This window comes from Dendropsophus ebraccatus, unplaced genomic scaffold, assembly GCF_027789765.1.
Source record: "Dendropsophus ebraccatus isolate aDenEbr1 unplaced genomic scaffold, aDenEbr1.pat pat_scaffold_526_ctg1, whole genome shotgun sequence".
NCBI classification, from domain to species: domain Eukaryota; kingdom Metazoa; phylum Chordata; class Amphibia; order Anura; family Hylidae; genus Dendropsophus; species Dendropsophus ebraccatus.
The window spans coordinates 76001-100755 of NW_027210127.1; the positions used below are offsets into that span (position 1 = coordinate 76001).

General features: G+C 43.0%; 1 protein-coding gene across 1 annotated transcript in view; it reads left to right on the forward strand.

Annotated features, from left to right (window-relative positions):
- LOC138777148 (cytosolic phospholipase A2 delta-like) overlaps nucleotides 1-20059 on the forward strand; it is a 30996-nt gene extending 10937 nt beyond the window's left edge. Inside the window, exons 3-20 of the mRNA XM_069956254.1 lie at nucleotides 3887-4023; nucleotides 5176-5307; nucleotides 6897-6937; nucleotides 7042-7084; nucleotides 8096-8156; nucleotides 8967-9151; nucleotides 10937-11038; nucleotides 11414-11451; nucleotides 12276-12411; nucleotides 13109-13245; nucleotides 13558-13780; nucleotides 15281-15398; nucleotides 15840-15977; nucleotides 17054-17161; nucleotides 17301-17495; nucleotides 17616-17782; nucleotides 18231-18417; nucleotides 19692-20059. Coding sequence (XP_069812355.1) covers nucleotides 3887-4023; nucleotides 5176-5307; nucleotides 6897-6937; nucleotides 7042-7084; nucleotides 8096-8156; nucleotides 8967-9151; nucleotides 10937-11038; nucleotides 11414-11451; nucleotides 12276-12411; nucleotides 13109-13245; nucleotides 13558-13780; nucleotides 15281-15398; nucleotides 15840-15977; nucleotides 17054-17161; nucleotides 17301-17495; nucleotides 17616-17782; nucleotides 18231-18417; nucleotides 19692-19939 — 2396 coding nt within the window. The 3' untranslated portion in view covers nucleotides 19940-20059. The remainder of the gene's footprint in view (nucleotides 1-3886; nucleotides 4024-5175; nucleotides 5308-6896; nucleotides 6938-7041; nucleotides 7085-8095; nucleotides 8157-8966; nucleotides 9152-10936; nucleotides 11039-11413; nucleotides 11452-12275; nucleotides 12412-13108; nucleotides 13246-13557; nucleotides 13781-15280; nucleotides 15399-15839; nucleotides 15978-17053; nucleotides 17162-17300; nucleotides 17496-17615; nucleotides 17783-18230; nucleotides 18418-19691) is intronic.
- Nucleotides 20060-24755: the final 4696 nt, after the last annotated feature.

The following is a 24755-nucleotide window of genomic DNA, read 5'->3' on the forward strand; positions in this document are numbered from 1 at the left end:
AGGGCAAGGAGACACATGGTACCTTTCCTATATCCGTCTGTGCTTCCATAATCTAGAAAAAAAACAGCTTTGATTCTGTGGTGCAAAGTGTCAAAGAGGCGTTCCCAAGCTCCTGCAGTGCTTCCGGCTGGAACGCCTCCTCCGTGCTTCTCCTCCCAACCCTTTCCCTGCTTTCAGTGCGGAGTTCTGCTTTCCAATCTGCTAAAGAGCAGGTCCCAGCTTCCTGCTGTCAATTAAGCATGGACAGGGATGGGAAGGGGAGCGAGGAGACATTACAGCCCACTGTCGTTAAAATTTTTATTGCAGAAATCAATAGTACAGGCAATTTTAAGACACTTCGTAATTGGTTTTATTAGCCGAAAAATGATTTTTTATCATGAAAAAGCAATTTGAAGCTCTCCCCCCTGTCTTTATAGTTTTCCTATAAAGGGAGAAAGGAAAGGCAGCAAAACTGGACAACAAAGAGTTAATTTACAGCTACATGACTAGGCTCTCTCCTCTGCAGTCACCACTGACCTCTCTGACCTCTGAATAGCACTGTGAATAGCTCCCCCCCCTGCTGTGTTATCCTTTGTTCTCAGCTCTCAGCTGCCCGCTAATCTCCCTCCTCCCCCCTCCCCTCTTCATAGACCAGACAGATCCGACTGATGAAAAAACAGTCGAGATTTCCTGATTCTGAGAAGTGGATGACAGAAAGGAGAGGAGGGGGGGGACCTGGGAAAAGGCTTTTTACATGCAGATAATGGCATATTTGCCTAATAAACAGTGACTCTTTAAAGGAGAAGTCCCTTAAAATTGAAAGACAAACAGGCAGGGTGCAGGAAAATAATAAACAAAGTAAACTTACGCATCCCTGCGCCTCCGTAGTGCTGCTCCCGGGTTCCTGTTGACGGTCTCCGGATGTCAGTTTCTGCTGCTATCCGGGTATGTCACATATCCGTCTCTTCTATCTGCAATGGCACGGTCTGGCTGAGCAATTGCTCACTCAGCCAGCCAATGACAGGGACAGTGTTCCTCCCCAGTCACTCAGCAGGCAATTGATCACCCATGTACGTGATGGAACAGCTGCAGGTGGATGGCAACTATCAAGGAGGCCCAGGAGCGCTGCTGCAGGGCAGAAGGATAGGTACGTTTACTTTCTCGCACCTCTTTATTCTCCTCCTTTTTTTTAATTTTCATCGGACTTCTCCTTTAAGGGCTTGGGGACACCTCTTTGACAAAAGTATTTTTCTACATTCTGGAAGCACAGACACACAGAGGAAAGGTACCATGTGTCTCCTTATACTAACAGTGTCATCAGTTTCTAGCATGAATTGATGCTGACCCACTGACTTTAAAGAGCACCCATGGCCCGTTCAAGGGGTGGCTAGTAAACCCTGTAGCATCCTATAACTCATACACCAAATATAAGTAGGTGTCACCATCACAATATGTATATAAACACAACATTTTTCTCACGTTACTCTATAACAATGTCTTACTTAGGGTGCCTTCACACCTACCGGATCCACAGCGGATCTCACTTCTGCGGATTCGAAGCGAGAACCGTTGCGGATCCCGTACCATTCACCCCTATGATAGCACATATTCGCAGCGGGATTAACATCCCGCTGTGAATATGTGCTTTAACCCCTCGCTGTCCGCAGCCCCGCCGCCGCATTAGCCCATCCTCGGCCGCATCCCCCATCTCCGGCCGCATCCCCCCCATCCCATGCCGCATCCAGCAGCCCGCATCCCCGGCCGCATCCTGCAGCCCGCCGCCGAGAGCATAAAGAACCTGCTCGGCAGCGCATCCTGCAGCCGCGCCGCCGAGCAGGTACTTTATGCTCTCGGCGGCTGGCTGCAGGATGCGGCCGGGGATAGGGAATGCGGGCTGCTGGATGCGGCGGGGGATGGGGGGGGATGCGGCCGGGGATGGGGATGCAGTGGCAGGGTGCGGGCAGCGAGGGGTTAAAGCACATATTCACAGCGGGATGTTAATCCCGCTGCGAATATGTTCTATCATAGAGGTGAATGGTACCGGATCAGCAGCGGTTCTCGCTTCGAATCCACAGAAGTGAGATCCGCTGTGGATCCGGTAGGTGTGAAGGGACCCTTAATAAGCTTTTTGATGAGACATGAATATTATAGTCACTTGGGTTTGATGTCTTTCATATTATAGGACCTCATCAGAACTCATCCATCACTTACTTTTAATAATTATTATGTAAATTAAGTAGGCTATAAGTGTGGACTGTGAAATACCGAGACACCTAACTGCTTATGAGCAACCTCGAACTGAGAACTTGCCTTGGAAGGAATCTGTCAGCCACAATTCACATTCTAAAGTGCTGACACCAATGACTGCTGGTAGAACAAGAAGTTGTGTTTACAAATCTAATGGTGTGTTTACACAGGGAGAGTTATCTGACAGATTTTTGAAGCCAAAGCCAGGAATGAATTTAAGAAGAGGGAAATCTCAGTCTTTCCTTTAAGACAAACATAGACTGTTTGTAGTCCATTCCTGGCTTTGGCTTTCAAAATCAGTCTCTTTGTAATCGCACCATTACATGTGCGCACAATTTGTAGTACACAGTACACAAGATTCAGAAACAGGGCTTGGCTTCCAGTTGACTGTCAAGGAGGGAAAAAGGAGTGATTCCAGCCCTCAGCACTTCAGGGCCTTGTGAACACCTCTAAGACACTTTGCCCTAGAGTATACAAACATTTATTACATTCTGGAAGCACAGATTGATAAATAAAAGGTAAAATGTGTCTCCTTGCCCGTGCCCTGTAGCGCTGCCCCCAGTTCCAGCTGACAGCCACCAGTTCTTTCAGTGGCAATGTCACGTACTTGGCTGAGCGATTAACTGTTCAGCCAATCAGTGACTTGTGCAGAACACCTCTCCAGTCACTGATTGGCTGAGCGGGCAGTTGCTCTGCTAAGCCGTGACGTTGCAGCTGTCATTATCAAAGGGATTCAACATGTCTAAAGTCAATAATCAGCAAATATTGTGCATGTCGACTGATCGTTACCTTTTACACCAACCAATTATCAGCTGGTAATCGGCCAAGTACGGCCGATAATTGATTGTTATAATAGGGGCCTAAGATGTTTCTTATTTTCTATGCAAAAACAGGATGACATATATATATATATATATATATATATATATATATGGCTGGAGTATCCCTTTAAGATTCCTACAATGGTCCAATTTTTCATACCCAGTTCTTGATACCACAAGGAGACAAGTTTTTCATACTTCCTCAATTCTGCCTAGATTTTTTTATTTTTAATGCCTTAAAGGGGTACTCCGGCGGGGGGGGGCTATTTTGGGATCTGCCTGGGGAGGAGGTGGCTGAGGGAAACGACGTCCACTCACCTCCCCGGTTCCAGCGGCGGGTCCCGTATCGTGGCGCTCCAGTCCCTGGTGCCCGGCCGCTTCCTGGTGACGTGACGTCTCAAGTCCGCGATACGGGACTTGCCGCTGGAATCGGGGAGGTGAGTAGACGTCATTTCCCTTAGCCACCTCCTCCCCGGCCAGATCCCAAAATAGCCCCCCCCCCCCCCCCGCTGGAGTACCCCTTCAATTCCTTTCTTTCTGCCTTAAAGAGGTACTCCGGAGACCCAAGAATTTTTTTTTTGTGCTAATACATTGCTTTGCTAAAGTCATATTACTTTGTAAGTTATTTAAAAAATTTTTTTATAGTTTTTAGTGTAGATATATACTTCCGTATAGTGGCAGCAGTAAGGGGCGACATGGCAGTTTTCCAGATGCCCTGCTCTGCTCTAATGCTGCAGAACACCATCCGCACTAGGTCTATCTGACTGTAGGTTTTATGTGACGATTGTACATGGATGTCCATGTTATTTTTACTCATATGGATGTTCACTTGTACACAGTGACCAAACCGGACTGCTACGTATGCTTATGGCTCCCAACATCGCTGGCAGATAAAAAGAGAACCAAGACCATATGGAACAATCCGAACCCTGTTTGGGATGAAATCTTTCACTTCCGACTCCACAGCCAGGTTAAGGTAAGAAGCGAGCAGCTCCGAAATAAGATCTGTTTGGGTACATAAGTAAAGGAGCAATCCTATGGTTGACAGCAGAGCCAGGCTGTATACACTGCAGTGAGTCTGCAATAATAGCTTTACCCTTACTTCCTGTGTTCTGTCTTAGTTTATCTGTGACTGAGCCTAACAACAGGTAATGAACTGCAGATTCAGTGAAAGCGGCTAAAACCTTACATATTGCAAAATATAATGGAGTAAATTGGAAGTAATGCTCACAGATATGATTGAAGTTGTTTGTGACCATGTAAGTCTAGCAACTATTTACTCTACTGCCATACAAAAGGTGTCAGCCTAGCCTAAGGTCTGTTAGTACCCACAATACAAAGGAATATTAGTAGTCTGAAAAATCCATATATGATTTGAAGGGATTATTCCACTAGGTGTCTCCCTTCCACTGAATCCGCAAATCATTACCTGTTGTTAGGCTCAGTCACAGAGAAACTAAGACAGAACACAGGAAGTAGGGGTAAAGCTATCATTGCAGGCTCACTGCAGTGTACACAGCGCGAGAATTAGCTGATCAGTGGCAGACATTGCCAAGTGCTGAGCCATGCGGAGGGGATAACTTGATTTTAGGAGAACCCCTTTAAGGTTTGGCCTTAATGATAGGCAAAGTCTATGGCATGGGTCTCCAAACTGTGGCCCCCCAGCTGTTGCAATACTACATTTCCCATCATGCGTGGACAGACAAATCCAAAGCTTTAGCTGTCCAGGCATGATGGAAATTGTGGTTTTGCAACAGCTGGAGAGCCGCAGTTTGGAGACCCATGGTCTACGGTGCCAGTCTGTGTCTACTGCCTCTTGAGATACAAATATGGTAATAACAAATAAGATGTCTCAATAAATAAATAATCTATGTGTATAATCTGAGTGGTGAATCAAAAATATGTTGGTGGCCAAGATTTCTTCCTCTTCTTTATTGGAATAAGAGACAAGATTGGGGCCATTAACCCCTTATTCCCAAGACCAATGAAGATCTTCTACATATAAATATTAGTTAGTCATGGGGAAACCTTTATAAGGTTATACTATCATATGACCTCATTTATAACAGCCATTTATTATACATTAATGCCCAGAATAAGAGTCCGGAATATTCCCTTGTACCCACAGAACATCCTGGATTTGTCTATTCATGATGAGGATGTAGGGACGTCGGACGACCATCTGTTCACTGTGAGCTATGATGTGGGAAATGTTCCACTCAATGAGAAGGTGGTGGAAAACTTCAGTCTAGATAAAGAGGTAACTGTAATGGTGTAAAGCTCTCATATTGTTATATGCTGAAATACTAGTAGACGCCAAATACTCCCCACATAGAGGGATTCACTTATTTACAGTATAAAGGCTGTAATCCACCTTGGTACCAAGGAAGATCAGTAACATATGTTTGACCTTGGGAGAACATTGAATAATGTGATATCACAGACCCATTAAGGCAGGGGTGGGGAACCTTTTCCATGTCCAGGGCCGGTCGGGCATTAATAAAATCATCCAAGGGCCGCATACTGTGCGCGGCAGTTAGTAGCGTGGGTTTGCAGCACCTGGGGCAAGGCAAAGTATTGTTCCCCTAATGCCCCTGCTATTATAGTTAACCCCCAGTGATGCCCCTTATAGTTTAGTTATCCCCCAAGTCATCCCCCCCCAGTGATGTCCCTGGTAGCCTAGTTACCCCCCCCCCCAGTGATATCCCTGGTAGCCTAGTTAACCCCCCCAGTCATGTCCCTTGTAGCCTAGTAACCCCCCCCCCCCAGTCATGTCCCTGGTAGCCTAGTTAACCCCCCCCCCCCCCCCCCCCAGTCATGTCCCTGGTAGCCTAGTTAACCCCCAGTCCCAGATAAAAAAAATAAACATCCCACTCACCTTTCCTCCGCTCCCACGCTGCCCAGGTTCTCTTCTCTCCCCTCTAGCCCGTACCCGTCTTCTCCTGCAGGCGGCTCGCAATGATATGATGTCATCATTCGCGGCCCGCAGGGGAAGGAAGATGTGCACCGCTCCTGCCCCACCAGAGTGGTGCACATCACAGGGGAGCTGCGGGCCGCATCGGGAGGTCTCAGGGGCCGGATGCGTCCCGCGGGCCGGAGATTCCCCACCGCTGCGTTAAGGCTATGTGCACACGATGTGAGAGACCGGATGTTCCGTACTTAAGTATCGGCCGGATAATCTTTCCAGCTGCAGTGTTCTATGTGTATACGCTCCGGGTGGGATCCCATAGAAGAACAGGCTGTGTATCACACCGCACAAAATACGTAGTGTGAACATAGCCTAAAGGGGTATTTCTATGTTTGATGACGTATCCATATAATATTGCCAAACCTTCTATTAGCTCCCCCCATCCAACTTCAGCTGACAAGGTTAGGAGGGCTTATTCCCCAATATTCCTATATTGGTCATGGTAGGTGCTCAAGCGGAAAGTTTCTTCAACTCACAGTCCAAGTCAGAAATAAAAGAAAAGAGGTGAAGGAACGTTATTTATTTATTTATTTAAATATTTTAAGTATTTATTGTAAGATTTATTTATTTTATTATTTATTTTAAGATTTATTTATTTTATTTTAAGATTATATTTATCTATTTTAAGATTTATTTTAAGATTTTATTTATTTGTTTGTTTATTTTTACACAGAAAACAACTACTTAATATTCTCAACCAGACTAGGAATAATAGAATGCAGCCATATAAATGCCATTTTGGGCATAAAAGTTGATATTGATATTATGAAGTAATATGATATTTTCTACATCACAGACAGACCATGTCAATTGTTGAACTGATATTAAAGTAGTGTGATTTAATTCTAATTACAAAGATAGTAAGAATATATGTTTAATAGTTTCAGACGGAGCTTCAGGTGGAGTTAAATCTGGTAGTAATGTGAGTATTAAAACAACATAAAAAATTGTATTTAGAAACCATAAAAATCTTTTTTTTTTTTTTTTTTTTTTAATCTTATTTTTTTTTTTTAAATTTATTTCCAGCCCAGAAACACAGAAAAAAGTCACTACTAATGGAGTCCTGGTGGTAAGTAGTAAATAATATGTGAATTACGCATTAAGCTAACGTACACTGGGGTGGCGATCAATAGAGTTTGAGGCTATATTCAGACACTGTCTTCTTTTCAGCCATATGTTTGGACAGCTGTCTTTTTCAGGCAAAAATACGGCTGTATTTTCACCTCAAAATGATGGCCCTAAAAATAAAACTGGAAACAAACATTGTGAGAACATCATAGCCTAAAAGTAGAGAAAAAATGATTATCCAGTGAAAATCGTTTTTCTTTCAAATCAACTGGTGTCAAAAAGTTATACAGATTTGTAATTTGCTTCTATTTAAAATTTCAAGTCTTTCCATTTATCAGCTGCTGTATGTCCTGCGGGAAGTGAAGTTTTCTTTTCAGTCTGACACTGTGCTTTCTGCTGGCACCTCTGTCCATGTCAGGAACTGTCCAGAGCAGGAGAGGTTTTCTATGGGGATTTGCTGCTGCTTTGGACAGTTCCTGACATGGACAGAGGTGGCAGCAGAGAGCACTGTGTCAGACTGGAAATAATACACCACCTCCTGCAGGACATACAGCAGCTCATAAGTAATGGAAGACTTCAGATTTTTAAACAGAAGTAAATTACAAATCTATATAGCTTTCTGACACCAGCTGATTTGAAAGAAAAATATTTTTGCCGGACAACCCCTTTAACATCTCAACGTGTGGCACATCTTTAAAATGGCCTAAAATAAAATACCTATTGCCTTCCTAGTGAACTATAGGTAAATTTTCAGGGGTAGGGAGGCTGTTATGATGGCTATGAGTACATCCTGATCTCTTCTCTCTGTTGAGTGATTACAGGATCTTTAAAATTAGCCAGTATTCTTCTAGTAACACAGTTTACACATTGCCTATAGACAAAAAGATTTATGGTATAACAATAATAAGGTATAATAAGGTAAAAAATATTCTATGATACAAATGAAGCAACTGATATATTTTTTTCTCCTAACATTTTATAAGATGAGAATGATAGTGAACATTTCTTTCAGTGTCCTGAGATGGTGACTCTACAAGTGGAGGTCCCGAAAAAAAGGAAAGAACCCTTTAAAAGTAAGAAAGGACTTATTTTTTTAAAGTGGGAACTGCGGCGAAAATCTTTTAAATCTTAAAAATTTAAAATCTCCAGTCTTCCCATACTTATCAGCTGCTGGAGGTCCTGCAGGAAGCGGTGTATTCTTTCCAGTCTAAAACAGTGCTCTCTGCTCTCACCTCTGTCCATGTCAGGAACTGTCCAGAGCAGGAGAGGTTTTCTCTGTGGATTTGCTGCTGCTCTGTACAGTTCCTGACAAGGACAAAGGTGGCAGCAGAGAGCACTTTGTTAGACTGATAAGAATACACTACTTCCTGCATGACATACAGCAGCTTAAAAGTTAATTTGAAAGAAAAAGATTTTTGCCAGAGCACCCCTTTAATCTTAGGAAATACCAAATGTTACAGAAATTTAGCTTTTCCACCTGCTACAGTCACATAGACAGTCACTATGTTCTCACAAGTTCTTTTTATGGTACCAAAATATGACTGTATTATGCTAATTATGGACATAATTGGCATAATACGGCTGTATTTTGGCACCAAAATGACAGCCGTCCAAATAGACATTGGGGGAGATTTATCAAACATGGTGTAAAGTGAACCTGGCTCAGTTGCCCCTAGCATCCAATCAGATTCCACCTTTCATTTTCCAAAAAGTCTGTGAGGAATGAAAGGAGGAATCTGATTGGTTGCTAGGGGCAACTGAGCCAGTTTCACTTTACACCATGTTTGATAAATCTCCCCCATTGTGTGCACATAGCCTTGTGGTGTAAATACGATAATGATACTTTCATACAATCACTTTTACGCTCTCTTCTATGTATATAGAAAAAACGGAGCTGGCTCTTTCTGTCCAAGGCTCCTTTGAAGATTCCCACAGGATTTTACTACAGTCCGACTCCAGTTCTGAACTTGATTCGCATGACACTGCTGTTTTCCATTTTTCAAGAGACTTGGGGACAGAGATGACGGCGTCCCTGTGCAGAGTTTACTCTCCTTTTGACGTAACCTTTGTAAGTTATCTGGTGAATGCTCGATAGGGCTGGCTTCATTGGCTTCACTGGGGCTTTACTCCTCTGAATTTATTTTTTTATCTGCTCACGTCCTGCGAAATAAACATACAGCAGATAAAAACTCAACAGATCCCCATTGAGGTCAATGGGATCTCAAAGGTGTCCATCTGCATCAGTTAACGTCCGCTATTGAACAAGCTGTTCCTGGAAGGAATTTGAACCTAGCCTTAGGGTGTTATTACACGGCCGATGGGGGCCCGATAATAACTGTAAACAAGCGTCGATGTGCTAGATCGGTGCTCGTTTACTGGGCCTATTACACGGCCCGATTATCGTTTAACAGGGGCTGCAGGGACATCGTTACCGATGTCCTTGCAGCCCTTGCTTACCTTTATTCATTACCTATCCAGGTTGCAGGGGTCCTCTTGCGGTCTTCGGCGCGGTGGTCCCGGCCAGTGATTGGCTGAGTGGCCTGTCAGCTGAGGCAGGCCGCTCTGAAGCTGGAGCGTGCGGGAGTCGGGGAGAAGACCGCAAGAGGAGCCCTGCAGCCTGAATAGGTAATGTATATCGTCAGCCGCCAGCCGTCGGCGCCCGAGAATTATAGGTTCAAACCTATATCAGCTGATGATCGTTGTCATCGGCTGATCGTTGTATTTATTACACAGAGCGATAGTCAGCCGAATCGGGCCATTTCGGCCGATTATCATTCTGTGTAATAGTACCCTAGAGTCTAAAAAATAAAGTTCCCTATAAAGATTTGGTATATAAAAATTGCATTGTATGGCATAAAGCTGCAAACAGAATGCAACAAAACAACTGTCTGTGGTTCGAAGAAATGGGCCTAGGACTACTTCATGGAGATCAAGAGAGTTCTCGTCTATAACTATGGGGGTAAGGTTTCTCTTTAGGGAGAGTGTGTGGAAACTTCTAGGCCATTTGTGCGCAGTGGGAATTCTGGGAAGACGGACATGCAGAGCAGCTGTCTGACACCACCTTTTGCAGGTAGCTTTCACTTCGAGGTAAAGTTTTGCTCATTTAAGAAGCCTTAAAATATAACTTGGGGGGTTAAATCAAATCTGTATTGCTTGAACACTGCCCCCAAACTTCTGGTATCGTTAGCTAGCTCTTCTCAATCCATGCCTGGTCTGAGGGTCTATATAACTCCTCGAGCTGATGTTTGAGTTAAAAAAATTATTCTATTCAACCAGCGTGCCGTGTCAAAGGAGCGGGGCCTACAGCATCCAGGCCTGGGCCTATGGAACATGAAGATCCAGCCCAGGGCCGGAGAGAGAGGGGCTGCAGGGCAAGGGTACAGATGCTCTAGGTCCCGCCCATTTGACACAAATAAGTTTTTTATCCAAACACCGACCCCAGGAGGCAGATAGACCTCCAGACCAGGCATGGATTTAGAAGAATTGATGAATGGTATCAGGGGGCTTGGGGACAGTGTTCTGGTGATACAGATTCACTTAAATTTGGCTATCCAGAAAATCCAATAGATGCTGTCAGAAAGCTACGTTGCATAGTCCTTTTTCTAATCTTCCTCACTTTAAGGAGAAACATTACTGCTATGGTCTCTCAACAACAGGCCTCTCTGCAGCAATCCAACACTCTGCTCTGTACTGATGAGGGGCAACAACCCTGAAACAGCTGTCATACAGAGGGGTAACTTCCCCATCACAGGGAGCCACAGGCTTTTCATGTTAAATCCCCAGTCAAGTTTTAAGGCTTCTTAAAGGAGCTGCTTTGTATGGTCTATAATTATTCGCTTTACTTTTCTTTCAGTCCAATGATACAGAAAATGATAGTTCAAATCAGACCATTGTGCCTCTCAACTTAATATCTCCTATGGAGAATGAGATTAGTGTCCAGATACCTGCAATGGAGGTGAGTAATGCTGCACTTGGAATCTCTACACCTTTAGTTTATATTATAACCAAATTAAGTGACCAAGTAGAAGCAATGACAAATTACTCAACCTATACCACATATAGTCCCAGGGGGTAGGGGTTTAGATGTGGTGGCCGTACATGCTGCATATGGCATACCGGTAATAAACTGAATGGTTGCAGGACCCAGATACAGATGATGCAATTGTAACCAGCCTGTTACTGTCAGGGCATGCTGAGTGCAAAGCCATAGATGTGTGACCCCTATGCTATATGTTTATAACATGTCATGTCATCTTTTTCATGTTAAAAAATTAAATCTTGTTGTCGATTTTAATCATAACGTTGATCTGTATTTTTCCCCTCTTTTCAGGGAAAGCCTTTGGACGTGCAAATTAAATTAAATGAATGGTATAGTATAATAATAATAATAATAATAATAATACCTATAAAGCTGTTCTTAACATTTTTGAACATATCCTAGATGCCCCACCAATCATTAGATGAAACTGGGAGAAGTCCTTGGCTAAGCCCTTCTCTATCTAAGTCGCCTATTCCATCTAACTGCAGAAGATGTTCCTCATTGTATTCAAAGTCTATGGAGAGTGCAGTGATACGGAGATTGCAGCAAGTCAGGGAGAGAAGAGCTTAGCTGAGTGCTTCTCTTTGCTCTAAAAAATCATTGGCTTCCTGCACACCCAGACCCTGACTGACCAAAACTTGTAACACATTCCTAGGACATGTCAATTTTTTTTTAAGCGACAGGGCCCCTTAATAGACACATAACTTTTTTTTAACCATACCATATACTAATATACGAACAGTAACCAATTTATTTTAGGGCTTAAAATAAATTTGGTTTTATACATAAAAACTTTTATGTTTTAATTTTAATAAGCATAATATATATATATATATATATATATATATATATATATATATATATATATATATATATATAACAGATCTCAAAGATAAACTTAGGTAATCATCACTACTAGATACTACAGCGCCATCTACTGGCAACACCATAGGCATTGCATAGAGCCTTGGCTCATAGAATACATTGTATCTGACACTGTCCATAATTGTGGACAGTATACAGACTGTGTTTCACGGTGGTCCACAGGGGGTCTTACTCCTATCTATAATAAGATATTGTTGTCTTTTAATATATGTGTGTATACGGGTCACTTACAGTTCATATCTGTTCACATAAATGAATGTCATTTCAGCCCAGAAGAGCTCGATGTTAGACTGGGATTTGACTTATGCGATAAAGAGAAAATATTCCTTCAAAAACGCCAAAGACTGGTGGCCGACGCATTGAAAAAAGTACTGGGGCTGGAAGAAGACTTGGTGGGAGAAGAGGTGAGAAACCTGTCGGTTTGAAGCAGGTCTCCATACTTTGGGAATATATGGCAATTTCTTAATCAAACCAGATACAGCATGAGGCTATGTTCACACTACGTATATTTGAGGCTGTATGTTTGAGGCTGTATAGCAACCAAAACAAGGAGTGGATTGAAAACACAGAAAGGCTCTGTTCACATAATGTTGTAATTGAGTGGATAGCCGTCATTTAATGGCAAATATTTGCTGTTATTTTAGAACAACGGCTGTTGTATTGAAATAATGGAAGTTATTTACCGTTATATGGCGGCCATCCACTCAATTTTACCATTGTGTGAACAGAGCCTTTCTGTGTTTTCAATCCACTCCTGGTTTTGGTTGCTATGAGGACCTGACATGAGGACCAAATACAGCCTCAAATATACATAGTGTGAACCCAGCCTGAATAAGTATGGGGGTCACATTTTATTAATGGTTATACCCATATCATGGAAGACACTTAAAAACTGCAATGCCTTGCATGTCATTGTAGTTGTGGGCAGCACGGTGGCTGAGTCCTTGGGTTCTGGGCCCAAATCCCACCAAAGCGAACATCTGCATGGAGCTTGTATGTTTGGATTTTGCATTATATATACATTTACTGATAGGGTGATCCCTGATGAGTCTGCAGTAGCCAGAGGAAAACTGTTGACTGCTGTTGGCTTTTGTTTTGTAGATTCCAGTCGTGGCCGTGATGGCAACAGGTGGAGGAGCCCGAGCCATGGCCTCTTTGAGCAGTCATTTGTGTGGACTTCAGAACATAGGTCTGTTAGACTGTGTTACTTATATAGCAAGCGCCTCTGGTTCCACATGGTAAGAAATAGAAAACGTTGCAGAATGTGGCCAGGATATTCTTCTATGTGTTTTCCATTGCCAGCTGGTGCCTTAGAGTTTACCAAAGTTCCCTAGTACCAAGTCACATGACCTCCACAATACTTACCTGTAGAGTCTTACATGCCTTAGACCCTCCAGCTAATGTAAAACTACAATTCCCATCATACAAGGGGGCATGATGGGAATTGTAGTTTTGCAGCTGGAGGGACGAAGGTTCCCCATCCCTGCCCTAAATCCTGTTCCCCTTAGATACTTGCTCAATTTTTTAGCGTTGACTTATGCTTTGATTAGGACCACAAGCAAACTGTATGAGGATCCTAACTGGTCACAGAACAACATGTCCGAGGCCATAAACAACGTCAAGAAGCATATGACCAAAAATAAACTCAACACCTTTTCGATGAGTCGGCTCAAGTACTATCGCAAGGAGCTCAAGCAGGCGGCCAAAGACGGCCAGAAGTCTTCATTCACCGACCTCTGGGGACTAATTCTTGAATCAATGTTGTATAACAAGGTAAGAAATAAAAAAATTCAGCCAATGGGACTATTAATGGGCAGTAATTACCAGTGATTAGGCATCTATCTTGTGGGTGGAAAATCTCTTACTTTCAGTGTTTCCTCTAAGCTTCAGCTAATGCTGGCAAGAGAGCTAGGCAATGTTCAAGAAAAGTTGGGAAAACCAAAAACTTAATACTGGAATGGCGGTACCATAGTCTAAAACTTAATGTAGCATATACATTTGCCTCCAAGTGGTAGTTAGCCCACTCTGTGTCTCCATATAGTAGATACGCCCCCATTGAAAGCCCATATATAATACATATAGTATTAGGCCCCCCTCTGTTTCTCCAATAAGTATAGGCCCTCTTTGTCCCTCAATATAGTATAGGTTCCCTTCTTCCACCTGTCTTCTTCCTGTGCCTTCATACAGTAGTTAGATCCCGCTGTGTCCCCGAATAGTAGTTGGGCCCATCTGTCCCCCCATATAATAGTTAGCTCCTCCCTGTTCCCCTAAATAGCAGTTAGGTCCCCTTTGTGCACCTATAAAGTAGTTACACCCCTCTGTGCCCGCATATAATAGTAAGGTCCGCTCTGTGCCCCTAAAAATAGAAATTAAGTCCCCTCTGTTCCCTTGTATGGTAGTGTGGCCACCTCTGTGCATCCTGTAGGCAATACCCCATATAGATAATGCCCCCGTGGGCAATCTGCCCCATTGACAAACCCCTGTAGATAAACCTCTCCTATAGTAAGCCCCCCTTCTGTTGACAATAACCCTTGTTTGTATTCCTCCTTCCCCTGTAGGCACCACCATCCCTATTATTGAAAAAAAAACATAAAACTATACTTACCTGCCTCCCGTGCAGTCCCCTGGCATTCCGTCCATTTCCCCACTCTCCAGGCGCACGAGTGACATCGCGTTGCATGCTGCAGCGATAGGGGAGAGAGCGGCCTCTTGTGGCCGGAGGCATGATACTGCCTCTGGCCACAAGATTGCTTGGCAGAGCGAGGAATCCAGCCCTGGCTTTGCCAGCCGCTGCTCACAGATCCAAGGCTGAGCAGGCGGCTGGCAGCAGTAAGCGGGGATTCCTTTTAGGTAGTGCAGCTTAAAGGGAACACTGGTCACAACATATCATAAGTTTGTAGAAATTATAGGTATTCGTTAATTCATTTTTTTTTAAATCTTGTCCAGCCCTCAAAGTTTTTAGTTGGGGTCCTGTTACTAGGCACAGTCAGGGCAGGTAAGTATAACGTTATTAACTAAAAATCTTCTGGGGCCAGACAACTCCTTTAAAAGGAGGTTTTCTCTAGAAGAAAGTGGCCATGTTTTTGTAGTGCTGGATAGCCCCTTTAAGAGTATGTTTACATGTATACATTTGTTGGTAACTGTCTACAATAAAATATCTTCCATTCAGATGAGTGGGACCCATCAGCCATGTAACAGACCTGAACATCTTCTGCCACACTTCTCTTCCATATGATTGTTCATCAGGGACATTTCTTAACTTTTTCATTGCAGAAAAATGAGTTTAAACTTTCAGACCAACAAGCAGCCTTGGACAATGGTCAAAACCCATTACCCATCTACCTAGCTATTAACGTGAAACAAGACAAAATCAGCACCCTGGATTTTAAAGGTATCTTCATTGCAGACCCTTGTCTTCCCTAAAAGTTCCAGCTCGTCACATGGCTCCATGTAAAAGCCAGCCCCAGTCTGTCCTATGTGACATACTAGATCAGTGACTACTGGAGATGAGCACAACTGGAACATGTTTGAGTCCACTCGTTCTGCATTTGATTACCAGTGGCTGAAGACGTTGGATGCAGCCCTAAGGCTTCCTGGTAAACATGGATACAGTCACAGGCCATAGGCAGTATCCATGTTTTCCAACTGCTTTAGCCACCGGTAATCGACTCGAGCATGCTCCATTTGCACTCATCTCTAGTGACTATATAACAGTGCCTTACATGGAGTACCCCACGACAGTGTCAACTATCTACAGTGGTCCCACGTTAAGACCAAGGCCAAAATTTATGCATGCCGAATGCTATGTTTTGACTATTGTGTGTAATTTCAGAGTGGTGTGAATTTACCCCTTATGAAGTAGGGCTCCTTAAATATGGCGCCTTCATCCGAACTGAGGACTTTTGGAGTGAATTTTACATGGGTCGCCTGATGAAGAAACACCCAGAACCTCGTATCTGTTTCCTACAAGGTAAGGTGCCATAGGCTTCTGTGGGGCCCCATATATGGAGTTTTTTTTTTCTGTTTTAATTTTTTATGAATTTAAAGGGAGTCTATCACTAGGTTTATGTTTCCTTAAATGAGAGCAGCATAAACTAGTGACAGAAATGCTGAACTGTATTACTTACATCATTCTGTTCAGCCGTTCTCCTAATATGCAGGAGAATGGGATTCTTGCCACATCCCCCCCTCCAGCTGCTGATTGACAGTTGCTGCCTATACACAGCATGGATAGATAACTGCCAATCAGCAGCTGGTGGCGGAGTGTTCTGTTGCTCATGGATATCCAGGACTACTGGGCTCCTGCACATAATGGAGAGAACTACTTATTGTCCAGGTTATTCAGGAGGAGAACTCTGGATCTGCTGCTCAGAACAATGTAAGTGATACATCATTCTGTTCAGCTTCTCTGTCTCTAGTTTATGCTACCCTGAGATAGGACACCATAAACCTACTGACAGAGTCTTTTTAACAGAAAGAAAAATTGTGATTATCTCCATTGAATTACAAAGGCAATACAGCTGCCTACAGATGGAGACCCCCAGAGGCATAACTTAAGGCCAGGGCCCCTTAACTATAATGTCTCATCTATAGTAGTGGCCTCCTCATACGGGGAGTAGAGACTTTACAGGCCACATCAAGCTCCTGTGAGAAGGTGCAACAGCACTCTCTGTACCCCCTATAGTTATGCCCCTGGGTACTCCCTCCTGGTGGAGATTTTAGCTTGATATATACTTTATTTTTTTCTTATAAAACCTTTTTAAACAGGATAATTTATCCACAGGATAGGCTACCAATAGTTGATTAAGAGTGCCGACACCAGCATTACCTCCAGTAGGTGGCACTGTAGAGCATGTCTTTTCCTGTTTGAAATTAACTACTTTGCATATTTTTCCCATGAAGCATTGCACAGCTTTAAAGGCTCTAATACCCCAGTTTTTACGGTCTCCTCACAGACACACACCTCCCCTAGTCCCCCCAAGCACCGCTTAATGATTCTATGTTCCAAATAACACACTCATATATATTACTGTTTTTCTCACATAGGTCTATGGGGAAATGTCTTCTCCCTGAATTTAGTGGACACCTGGTATTTAACCACTCAAACGGACACTTTCTGGGACACGTGGATTAAAGACAAAATTAAGGATATAGGTATACTCAGATCTCATCTACTTTTTTCTTTTATTCATAGCATAAAAGAACATAAACTAATTTTATTATTATTTTTATTGTTAGTATTATTGTTATTTGTTTTATTTTTTTTTATTATTATTATTGTCTTCTCCCTAAGATGAAGGTAGCATCCGGGTGAGGAGAGAATCTGCACACACAAAAACCAGCCTGATCACACCAGATGGGACTTTAAGCGGCATTTTGAAGGGTGTATTAACCAACAGGCCCATAGATGGGGAGCAACATAATTTCTTGCGGGGACTTTACTTACATAAAGACTATTACCAGCAGCCGCAGTTCACCCCATGGAAAGGTAAGTCATCCATTATAGCATTAGAATTGTAGATTTATACTCCCTGAAAGATCCTCAAGGAGCTTCATATTATAGAACATAGCAATATAATTCTTCTTATACATTTTTTTTGTCTTTTAGATTCCAATTTAGACATTTTTCCCAACTTGCTTACACCACTTGCCGACAATCTGTGCCTTGTGGATGCCGGTTATTTCATTAACGCCAGTTTTCCTCCTTTACTCCGCCAAGCAAGGAAAGTGGACGTCATTATATCTTTTGACTATACTCTGGACACCCCCCTTCAGGTAGGTAATGTTCAGCTAAAGAGCTGCCAGTAAATACCTGTATCCTTCAGTTCAATTAGACTTCTTCAACATAATTTCATAGGACTGTGTCAGTTGTTCAATTGAAAGTATACATTCTCGTCTATGGAGTGTGTCAGCATTTGACTGGAGTGTATAAACAATTCAATACTCAATTATGAAACAAAAGCCTTGATTTACCTTTAAGAGACAGTGAGGATCTTCTGAAGGAGGGAGACAGGCTCCCAGGGTACACAGCTCAGACTCGCTTTCTCCCTGTCCTGCACATAGCAGTTACAAAGTCTTTCCCCACTTCCTATGTTCCATGCTGATCTGTTACTAGAGATGGACTGAGCCTAACAACAGGCAATGATGGCAGATTACAGGAAATATAGAAATAATTGAATGTCCAGGTAATTTTTTTTTTAAACATGCTTCTATCTGTTTTCAGTCGGTGGAACAGACGTGTCAGTACTGCACCACACAAGGTATCGGATTCCCTAAGGTATCGCTGAGCGAGGAGGAGAGGAAGACACACAAGGAGTGCTACGTCTTTAATGATAAAGATAATGATAACTGTCCGACTGTGCTTCACTTCCCCCTTGTGAATGACACTTTCCAAAAATTTAAGGAACCAGGTATGACCATAGTGCTATAATAATTTAGTGTATTATCAGCAATCCTAATACACACGTATTACTATCTTACTCCCATTCAGGGGCGTAACATAGCAATCAAGTTTGCTATGGGGCCCAGCCATTTTTAGCTACGCCCCTGCTCCTATTACATGCATGTAATATAGAAGACAAGGGAAAGTAGTCATGGGTCCTCAGAAGATGCTTAAAGCGTAACTGTCATTTCAGGGTCATTTTTCTGAAAACATTAAATATCAACAGTTCAAGCGATTTTAAGAAACTCTGTAATAGTTTTTATGTACTAAAAGAGTTTCCTTCTGTAGTGAAAAAGCAATCTCCCAGCCTCCCCCCTCACATCAAATGAAGCAGGATTTCTGTGTCCATTATGTGGCTATGGAGAGGGGAGGGGCTGTTAGGAGTGACTGAGCACGGAGCAGTCCTGCACAGCACAACACCCTGCAATCTTCTCTCAGTAAGTTCATAGATAAGCCCTGACCTTTCTGACACCTGAATTTAGCGGTTTAGGTGCCCAGAGAGTCTACAAACAGCTGACCTTCATGTCACCTCTTCCTGCTCCCTCATCTCCCTCAGCCCCTCTCCCCTCCATAGGCTTACAATGGAGAGAGCAGAACCCGTCTTCACTGGCTTCTCTGTAATGAAGACGTATTTGCCTGATAATGCACAGATAAGAAGTCAGGGGGGGAGGGGGGGAGATTGCTTCTTGAGTACAGAAGAAGGCTTTTTTGGCTGATGAAACCTATTACAGAGTTTCTTAAAATCGCTTATACTACTGATTTCTGCAATAAAAAAAAACATGACAGTTACGCTTTAAGGAGAAACCTGACTGCTTGTTTCTGTGAACATGTGTATTTCCAATAACAATTCTGCCCCCCCCCCCATAGCTCTATGTTTGCTTCTGCTCTGCTGAGTGTTACCAGTAGGAGGCGTGTCTGAGACTGTACCGGAGATTGTAGGGACACGCCCCCGAGGAGCAGAACAACACAGAGCTATAAGAAAAGATGGTCCAGAATTATGATATTATGAGAAGTATTCACTAAAACAGGCAGTTGGGGGTAGGGGGAACTAGACAGGCAGTTTTAGTGTGTCCTCCCTGCCATTCCAAGTTCCAAGGCAACTTGCAAGCACAGAAATGGCAGAGACCCAGCCAATAGGGACAGTGCAAAGTGATTCCTCCCAAATATAATGAATTTTAACCCCTTCCCAGTGTGTAACCTTTACCACCCTACAATTGATTTTTTTCATTCGTCCTCTTTCAGGTGTGTTAAGATCTCCGGAAGAAATGTCAGATGGGGATGTGGATGTCACAGGAGCCTTTTCCCCTTATTTTCTGACAAACTTTACCTACAGTGAACGGGACTTTGACAGGTTGATGAAACTAACACAGTACAACCTGGCAAACAACAGAGAGCTGATCCTAGATGCTCTGCGCACGGCTGTACAGAGGAGGAAAGCGAGAAGTCGGTCATGTGATGTACCCCAAACTCAAGAGCAAAAGAAGACTTAACACACGGAAACCCCACAATCAGAAACTGTAACAGTAATTCCTGGCACTTGGTCAAAAATTCATATTCAGATCATGAATACTAGTATCATATATATATATATATATATATATATATATATATATATATATATATACACACACACAGACATATACAGTTAAAGATTCATGACGGAATCCAATCCATGTGCTGAGCATGGCTCCAAAATTACTAAATTATTATTTTTTTCTACAGCCATGTTGTCTGATCTTTTTGTACGGCATTTAAAAATATATACTTTACGGCAGACCCATTGAGCATAGGAGACAACAGAATGGAGGGGACCCTTTTAACTTAAATGGGAGAGTTTGTACTGTGACCTGCAAGTTTTAGTGGCGATGATCACCTGCATAGAACAATTGTGACTTAGCCCACCCCCACACACACTTCTTGGAAGGCTTCCTTCTGAGACGTGGAATCTCAGAAAGTGAGCGCCAGCAATAGTGTTGGATTGGCCCACCGGAGGACTGGAGAATCCTCCGGTGGGCCCCAAGCTTTAGAACCTGCACTAACACTGACTGGCATGTCTTTTCTCACTGGTTCTTCATTGGTGGCCCCCAGGATCATTTCCTGTGGTGGGCCCCAGATACCCCGACACTGGCCAGCTAGCAGAAGGCTTCAGCTGTCTTCTGCTTGCTGGGCAACCCATCGGCTCCCAACTTTTCTTGATATGAACTTGAACCTATCCTATGTTCCACACGTTACAGCCAAAGTCTGAGCAGCAGAGATATAAGGATTTTTTTGCAAAGCTTTTTGTGTGTTTCTTTTCCCTTAGGAAGATAGCGACCACCAACTTCAATGTCAGACGGATGGTCATATCTAAGACTTGGCTCTATGGCCAATACTGCTCATAATTTTAACCATTTCCACAAAAAGTAAAATTAGTTAATTTTATACTAGAGCAGTAAGACCTTGTTCATATGGCCACTTAGGTTTTTGTAAATGACCCCTAAATTATTTCTAGCACTTGCCATAGACGTCAGATTTTCTATTGCAAATAATATCACTTTTCATAACTGTTATATATGGTCCCTTTTTTCAATAAAGCTTTGCATAACACATAGGGTAAGTTCACGTGGTGTATTTTCCGGCAAGTAATCGGCATCAGAAAACCGTCTATATTGTATGTTTTACTGTTTTCGTACTGTGTTGCACATAGTATCCACTGCATATTTTAAGGAGTTACCAAAGATTAGAAAAACATTGTTGACTTCTTTCAGAAACAGCGCCACCCCTGTCCTCAGGTTGTGTGTGGTATTACAATATGGCTCCATTCAATTCACTGGAAATGAGCTGCAAAACCGCACCCCAACTGAGGACAGGAGCCATTCATTTCAATAGAACAAAGTGATCTTGTGCCATATACAATGAATAATGGGACTCAATAGTGGGGTCGGCTGGAGTCACTAGTTCAGTCATCGAAATCAATAATATTTACTACTCTTTGCCACAGTATACGGTGGCATCCCGATCTTGACGGGATGCTGACTGATATCTGTGATGAAGGTGCATAACACAATATAAACTTATCTTAAACCCACCAAGGATGTAAATAGACATCCATTTTTGCAGTGCATTACCACTCATGGACATACAGTTATGTCTTTGTATTAAATGAGTGTGCACATTCTATCCAGGTACCAGCTGTCAGTGATAGCCAGGCACCTGCTGCAGCGGCCGAGACCCAAATTGAGCTCGGATTGCGGCAGATAACCCTATAGATGCTGCAGTACTACACTGCAGTAGCTATTTTTGAGGCTGAAGAGTTAGGCCGGGTTCATACTACGTATAATGTTACTGAAAATCATCCTAGCCGGTACTGCAGTAGCGGCCGGATAATCCTCATTTCTGTTGACTTTGGATGCGGGCGCACACAAATGCCCAATTCACAATTGCATAACCTGCATCTAGACTCCCTTCAATAATATTGGGGGATGGGGGTGGTCTGTGAAAATTATCCCTCTAGACTCTAAATGTCATGTTTACCAAAGTGCATAGTCTATTAATGGGCAGCGTGATAGCTCAGGGGGTATCTGCTCTGCCTCTCATGCTGTAGACCCAGGTTCAAATCCAATAAGATCACTTTATCACTTGGATCTCGGCTGTAGAAAATCCCCTACAGCTGACACTTAATGGGTAAAAAATTCCAAATTTTTCTATAACCAGCTGCCCCACCAGTGCTATATGTATGTACAGTATATGGCGTCCCGACCCAACAGGGACATTGAGCTACTATTCCACGTAGCCAGCAGAGGGGATTGAACCAAGGACTCCAGCACCACTGCTGCTCAGCCTCCAGGCCCTTTACCCCCTGAGCCAGCTCCTGCTCTGAGATATAAGGGAAGGTTTCTCAATGACATTATCGAGATGGAGGTGAACAGGCCCAAAGCTCCCGGCCAAAAAAAAAATGGATAAAATGGATTTCCTTGTAGCCGACATGGAAAAACTAGATGGTAAAGGTAGGATTAGAACCCTGGTCTCCTACACACATAGCATGTACACTAGCTCTTCATTGTACTGCACCACAGCCACAACTGGAAATAATGGTGATATTTCTCAATGTCATCAATCAAAAACACAAAAAAAGGGATCCAGAACAATGATCTGACCATCCAAAGGATAGACCCATCCATGGTGGGAAAGAAATAAAAATAAAGATAATACTAAGGTCCATCAGATCCTTCAAGGATCTCCAACTCCAGAAACATCTTCTAGACCAATTGTCCTTCCTCAACTCTACTATTTATATAGCATTAAGCGAGCCGAGCCAAGGGCCACATGTGGCAGCTACTCTGAGGAGCCAGTACTAAGTGTAACCAGGTACATTAACATTAAGTCTTATACATCTTATCCTCAGCCATAGCTTAGTAGTCAATACTGTAAGAAATATTAAGATTATTACTGCGAGTGATTTCAGAAAAGTCAAAGGCTGGGATTAGAACCCACCACCCTGGTGATAAGGATGGGGGTCAGGGGCTAGAACTTAGTCTTCAAGCCACAACCACTTTAGATGGTTCCTTGTGTGTTACGCACTGGTATAACCATACAAGTTCATAACATGAGAATAAAGAGATCACCGAATTAGAACCAACATCGAACATGATGGTCAGTGTCTGTGCTCAGATTACATGAGCCTGATAATACATATATCAAGCCACAGTGCCTGTTATGAGCAGATTTCCTTTTAACAATGCTGTGAACGAAATTACTACTCTATATCAAGAAGAAGAAAAAGGATTTGAACCAAGAACTCCATATGAAATTAATAAGTCTTCTAGGACCTACACCACAGCACCATACAGTAGCAATGGGTCTTCTAGGACCTACACCACAGCACCATACAATAGCAATGGGTCTTATAGGGCCTACACCACAGCACCATACAGTAGCAATGGGTCTTATAGGGCCTACACCACAGCACCATACAGTAGCAATGGGTCTTATAGGGCCTACACCACAGCACCATACAATAGCAATGGGTCTTATAGGGCCTACACCACAGCACCATACTGTAGCAATGGGTCTTCTAGGACCTACACCACAGCACCATACAATAGCAATGGGTCTTCTAGGGCCTACACCACAGCACCATACACTAGCAATGGGTCTTATAGGGCCTACACCACAGCACCATACAGTAGCAATGGGTCTTATAGGGCATACGCCACAGCACTATTCAATAGCAATGGGTCTTATAGGGCCTACACCACAGCACCATACAATAGCAATGGGTCTTATAGGGCCTACACCACAGCACCATTCAATAGCAATGAGTCTTATAGGGCCTACACCACAGCACCATTCAAAAGCAATGGGTCTTCTAGGGCCTACACCACAGCACCATTCAATAGCAATGGGTCTTATAGGGCCTACACCACAGCACCATTCAATAGCAATAGGTCTTCTAGGGCCTACACCACAGCACCATTCAATAGTAATGGGTCTTCTAGGGTCTACACCTGAGCCAGCTCCTGCTCTGAGATATACAGAAGGTTTCTCAATGTCATTAGCAAGATGGAGGAGATCCGCTGCCAAATGAAGGGATTTCCTTGATAGGTTCTAATAGGAAATTTGAACCCTGGTCTCCCACATACATACTAGGTATGTGAGATGATCATAGTACTGAGCCACAGCCAGACCCAGGAAACCATGTCTCATACACGAGGCTTCTCAGCTCATCACCACAGAAACACTTCAAGTTCAATTTATTAAGAAAAAAACTGAATGAAAGAGACAGCAGTGGTGATGAACCACTTGACCATTGAGGCTTTGTCAACTGTACAGAACAGTAGTGAATCCCCTTAGAAAACCTATGTTGGTTTGGACAGTTCCTCTCATGGACAGAGGTGGCAGCAGAGAGCACTGTCTCAGATTGGTAAGAAAACACTGCTTCTTGCAGAGCATACAGCAGCTAAGTAGTACTGGAAAACTTGAGATTTTTAAATAGGAAATTACAAATTTATATAACTTTCTGAAACCAGTTTATTTAAAAGAAAATTTTTTTCTCTCCGGAGTACCCCTTTAAACATCAGTCATTATGAGTCAGTTATTGGCTGATTTGTTCCGGATCTCATTCTTCCAGGATGTAAGGAACCAGACAGCCCAGATCCTTGGGCTCTGTTCACACTATAAAATCCATTACTTGACTTAGTCATGAACTTTTTTCCTATTCTATGCCACCCAACACAACACTCCAGCTTATGGTTAAAGCAAATATACCATCAGCACTACTGATTTTTATTTTTGCTGTACTTGCTTGGCACTGGCACAGGATTCCTG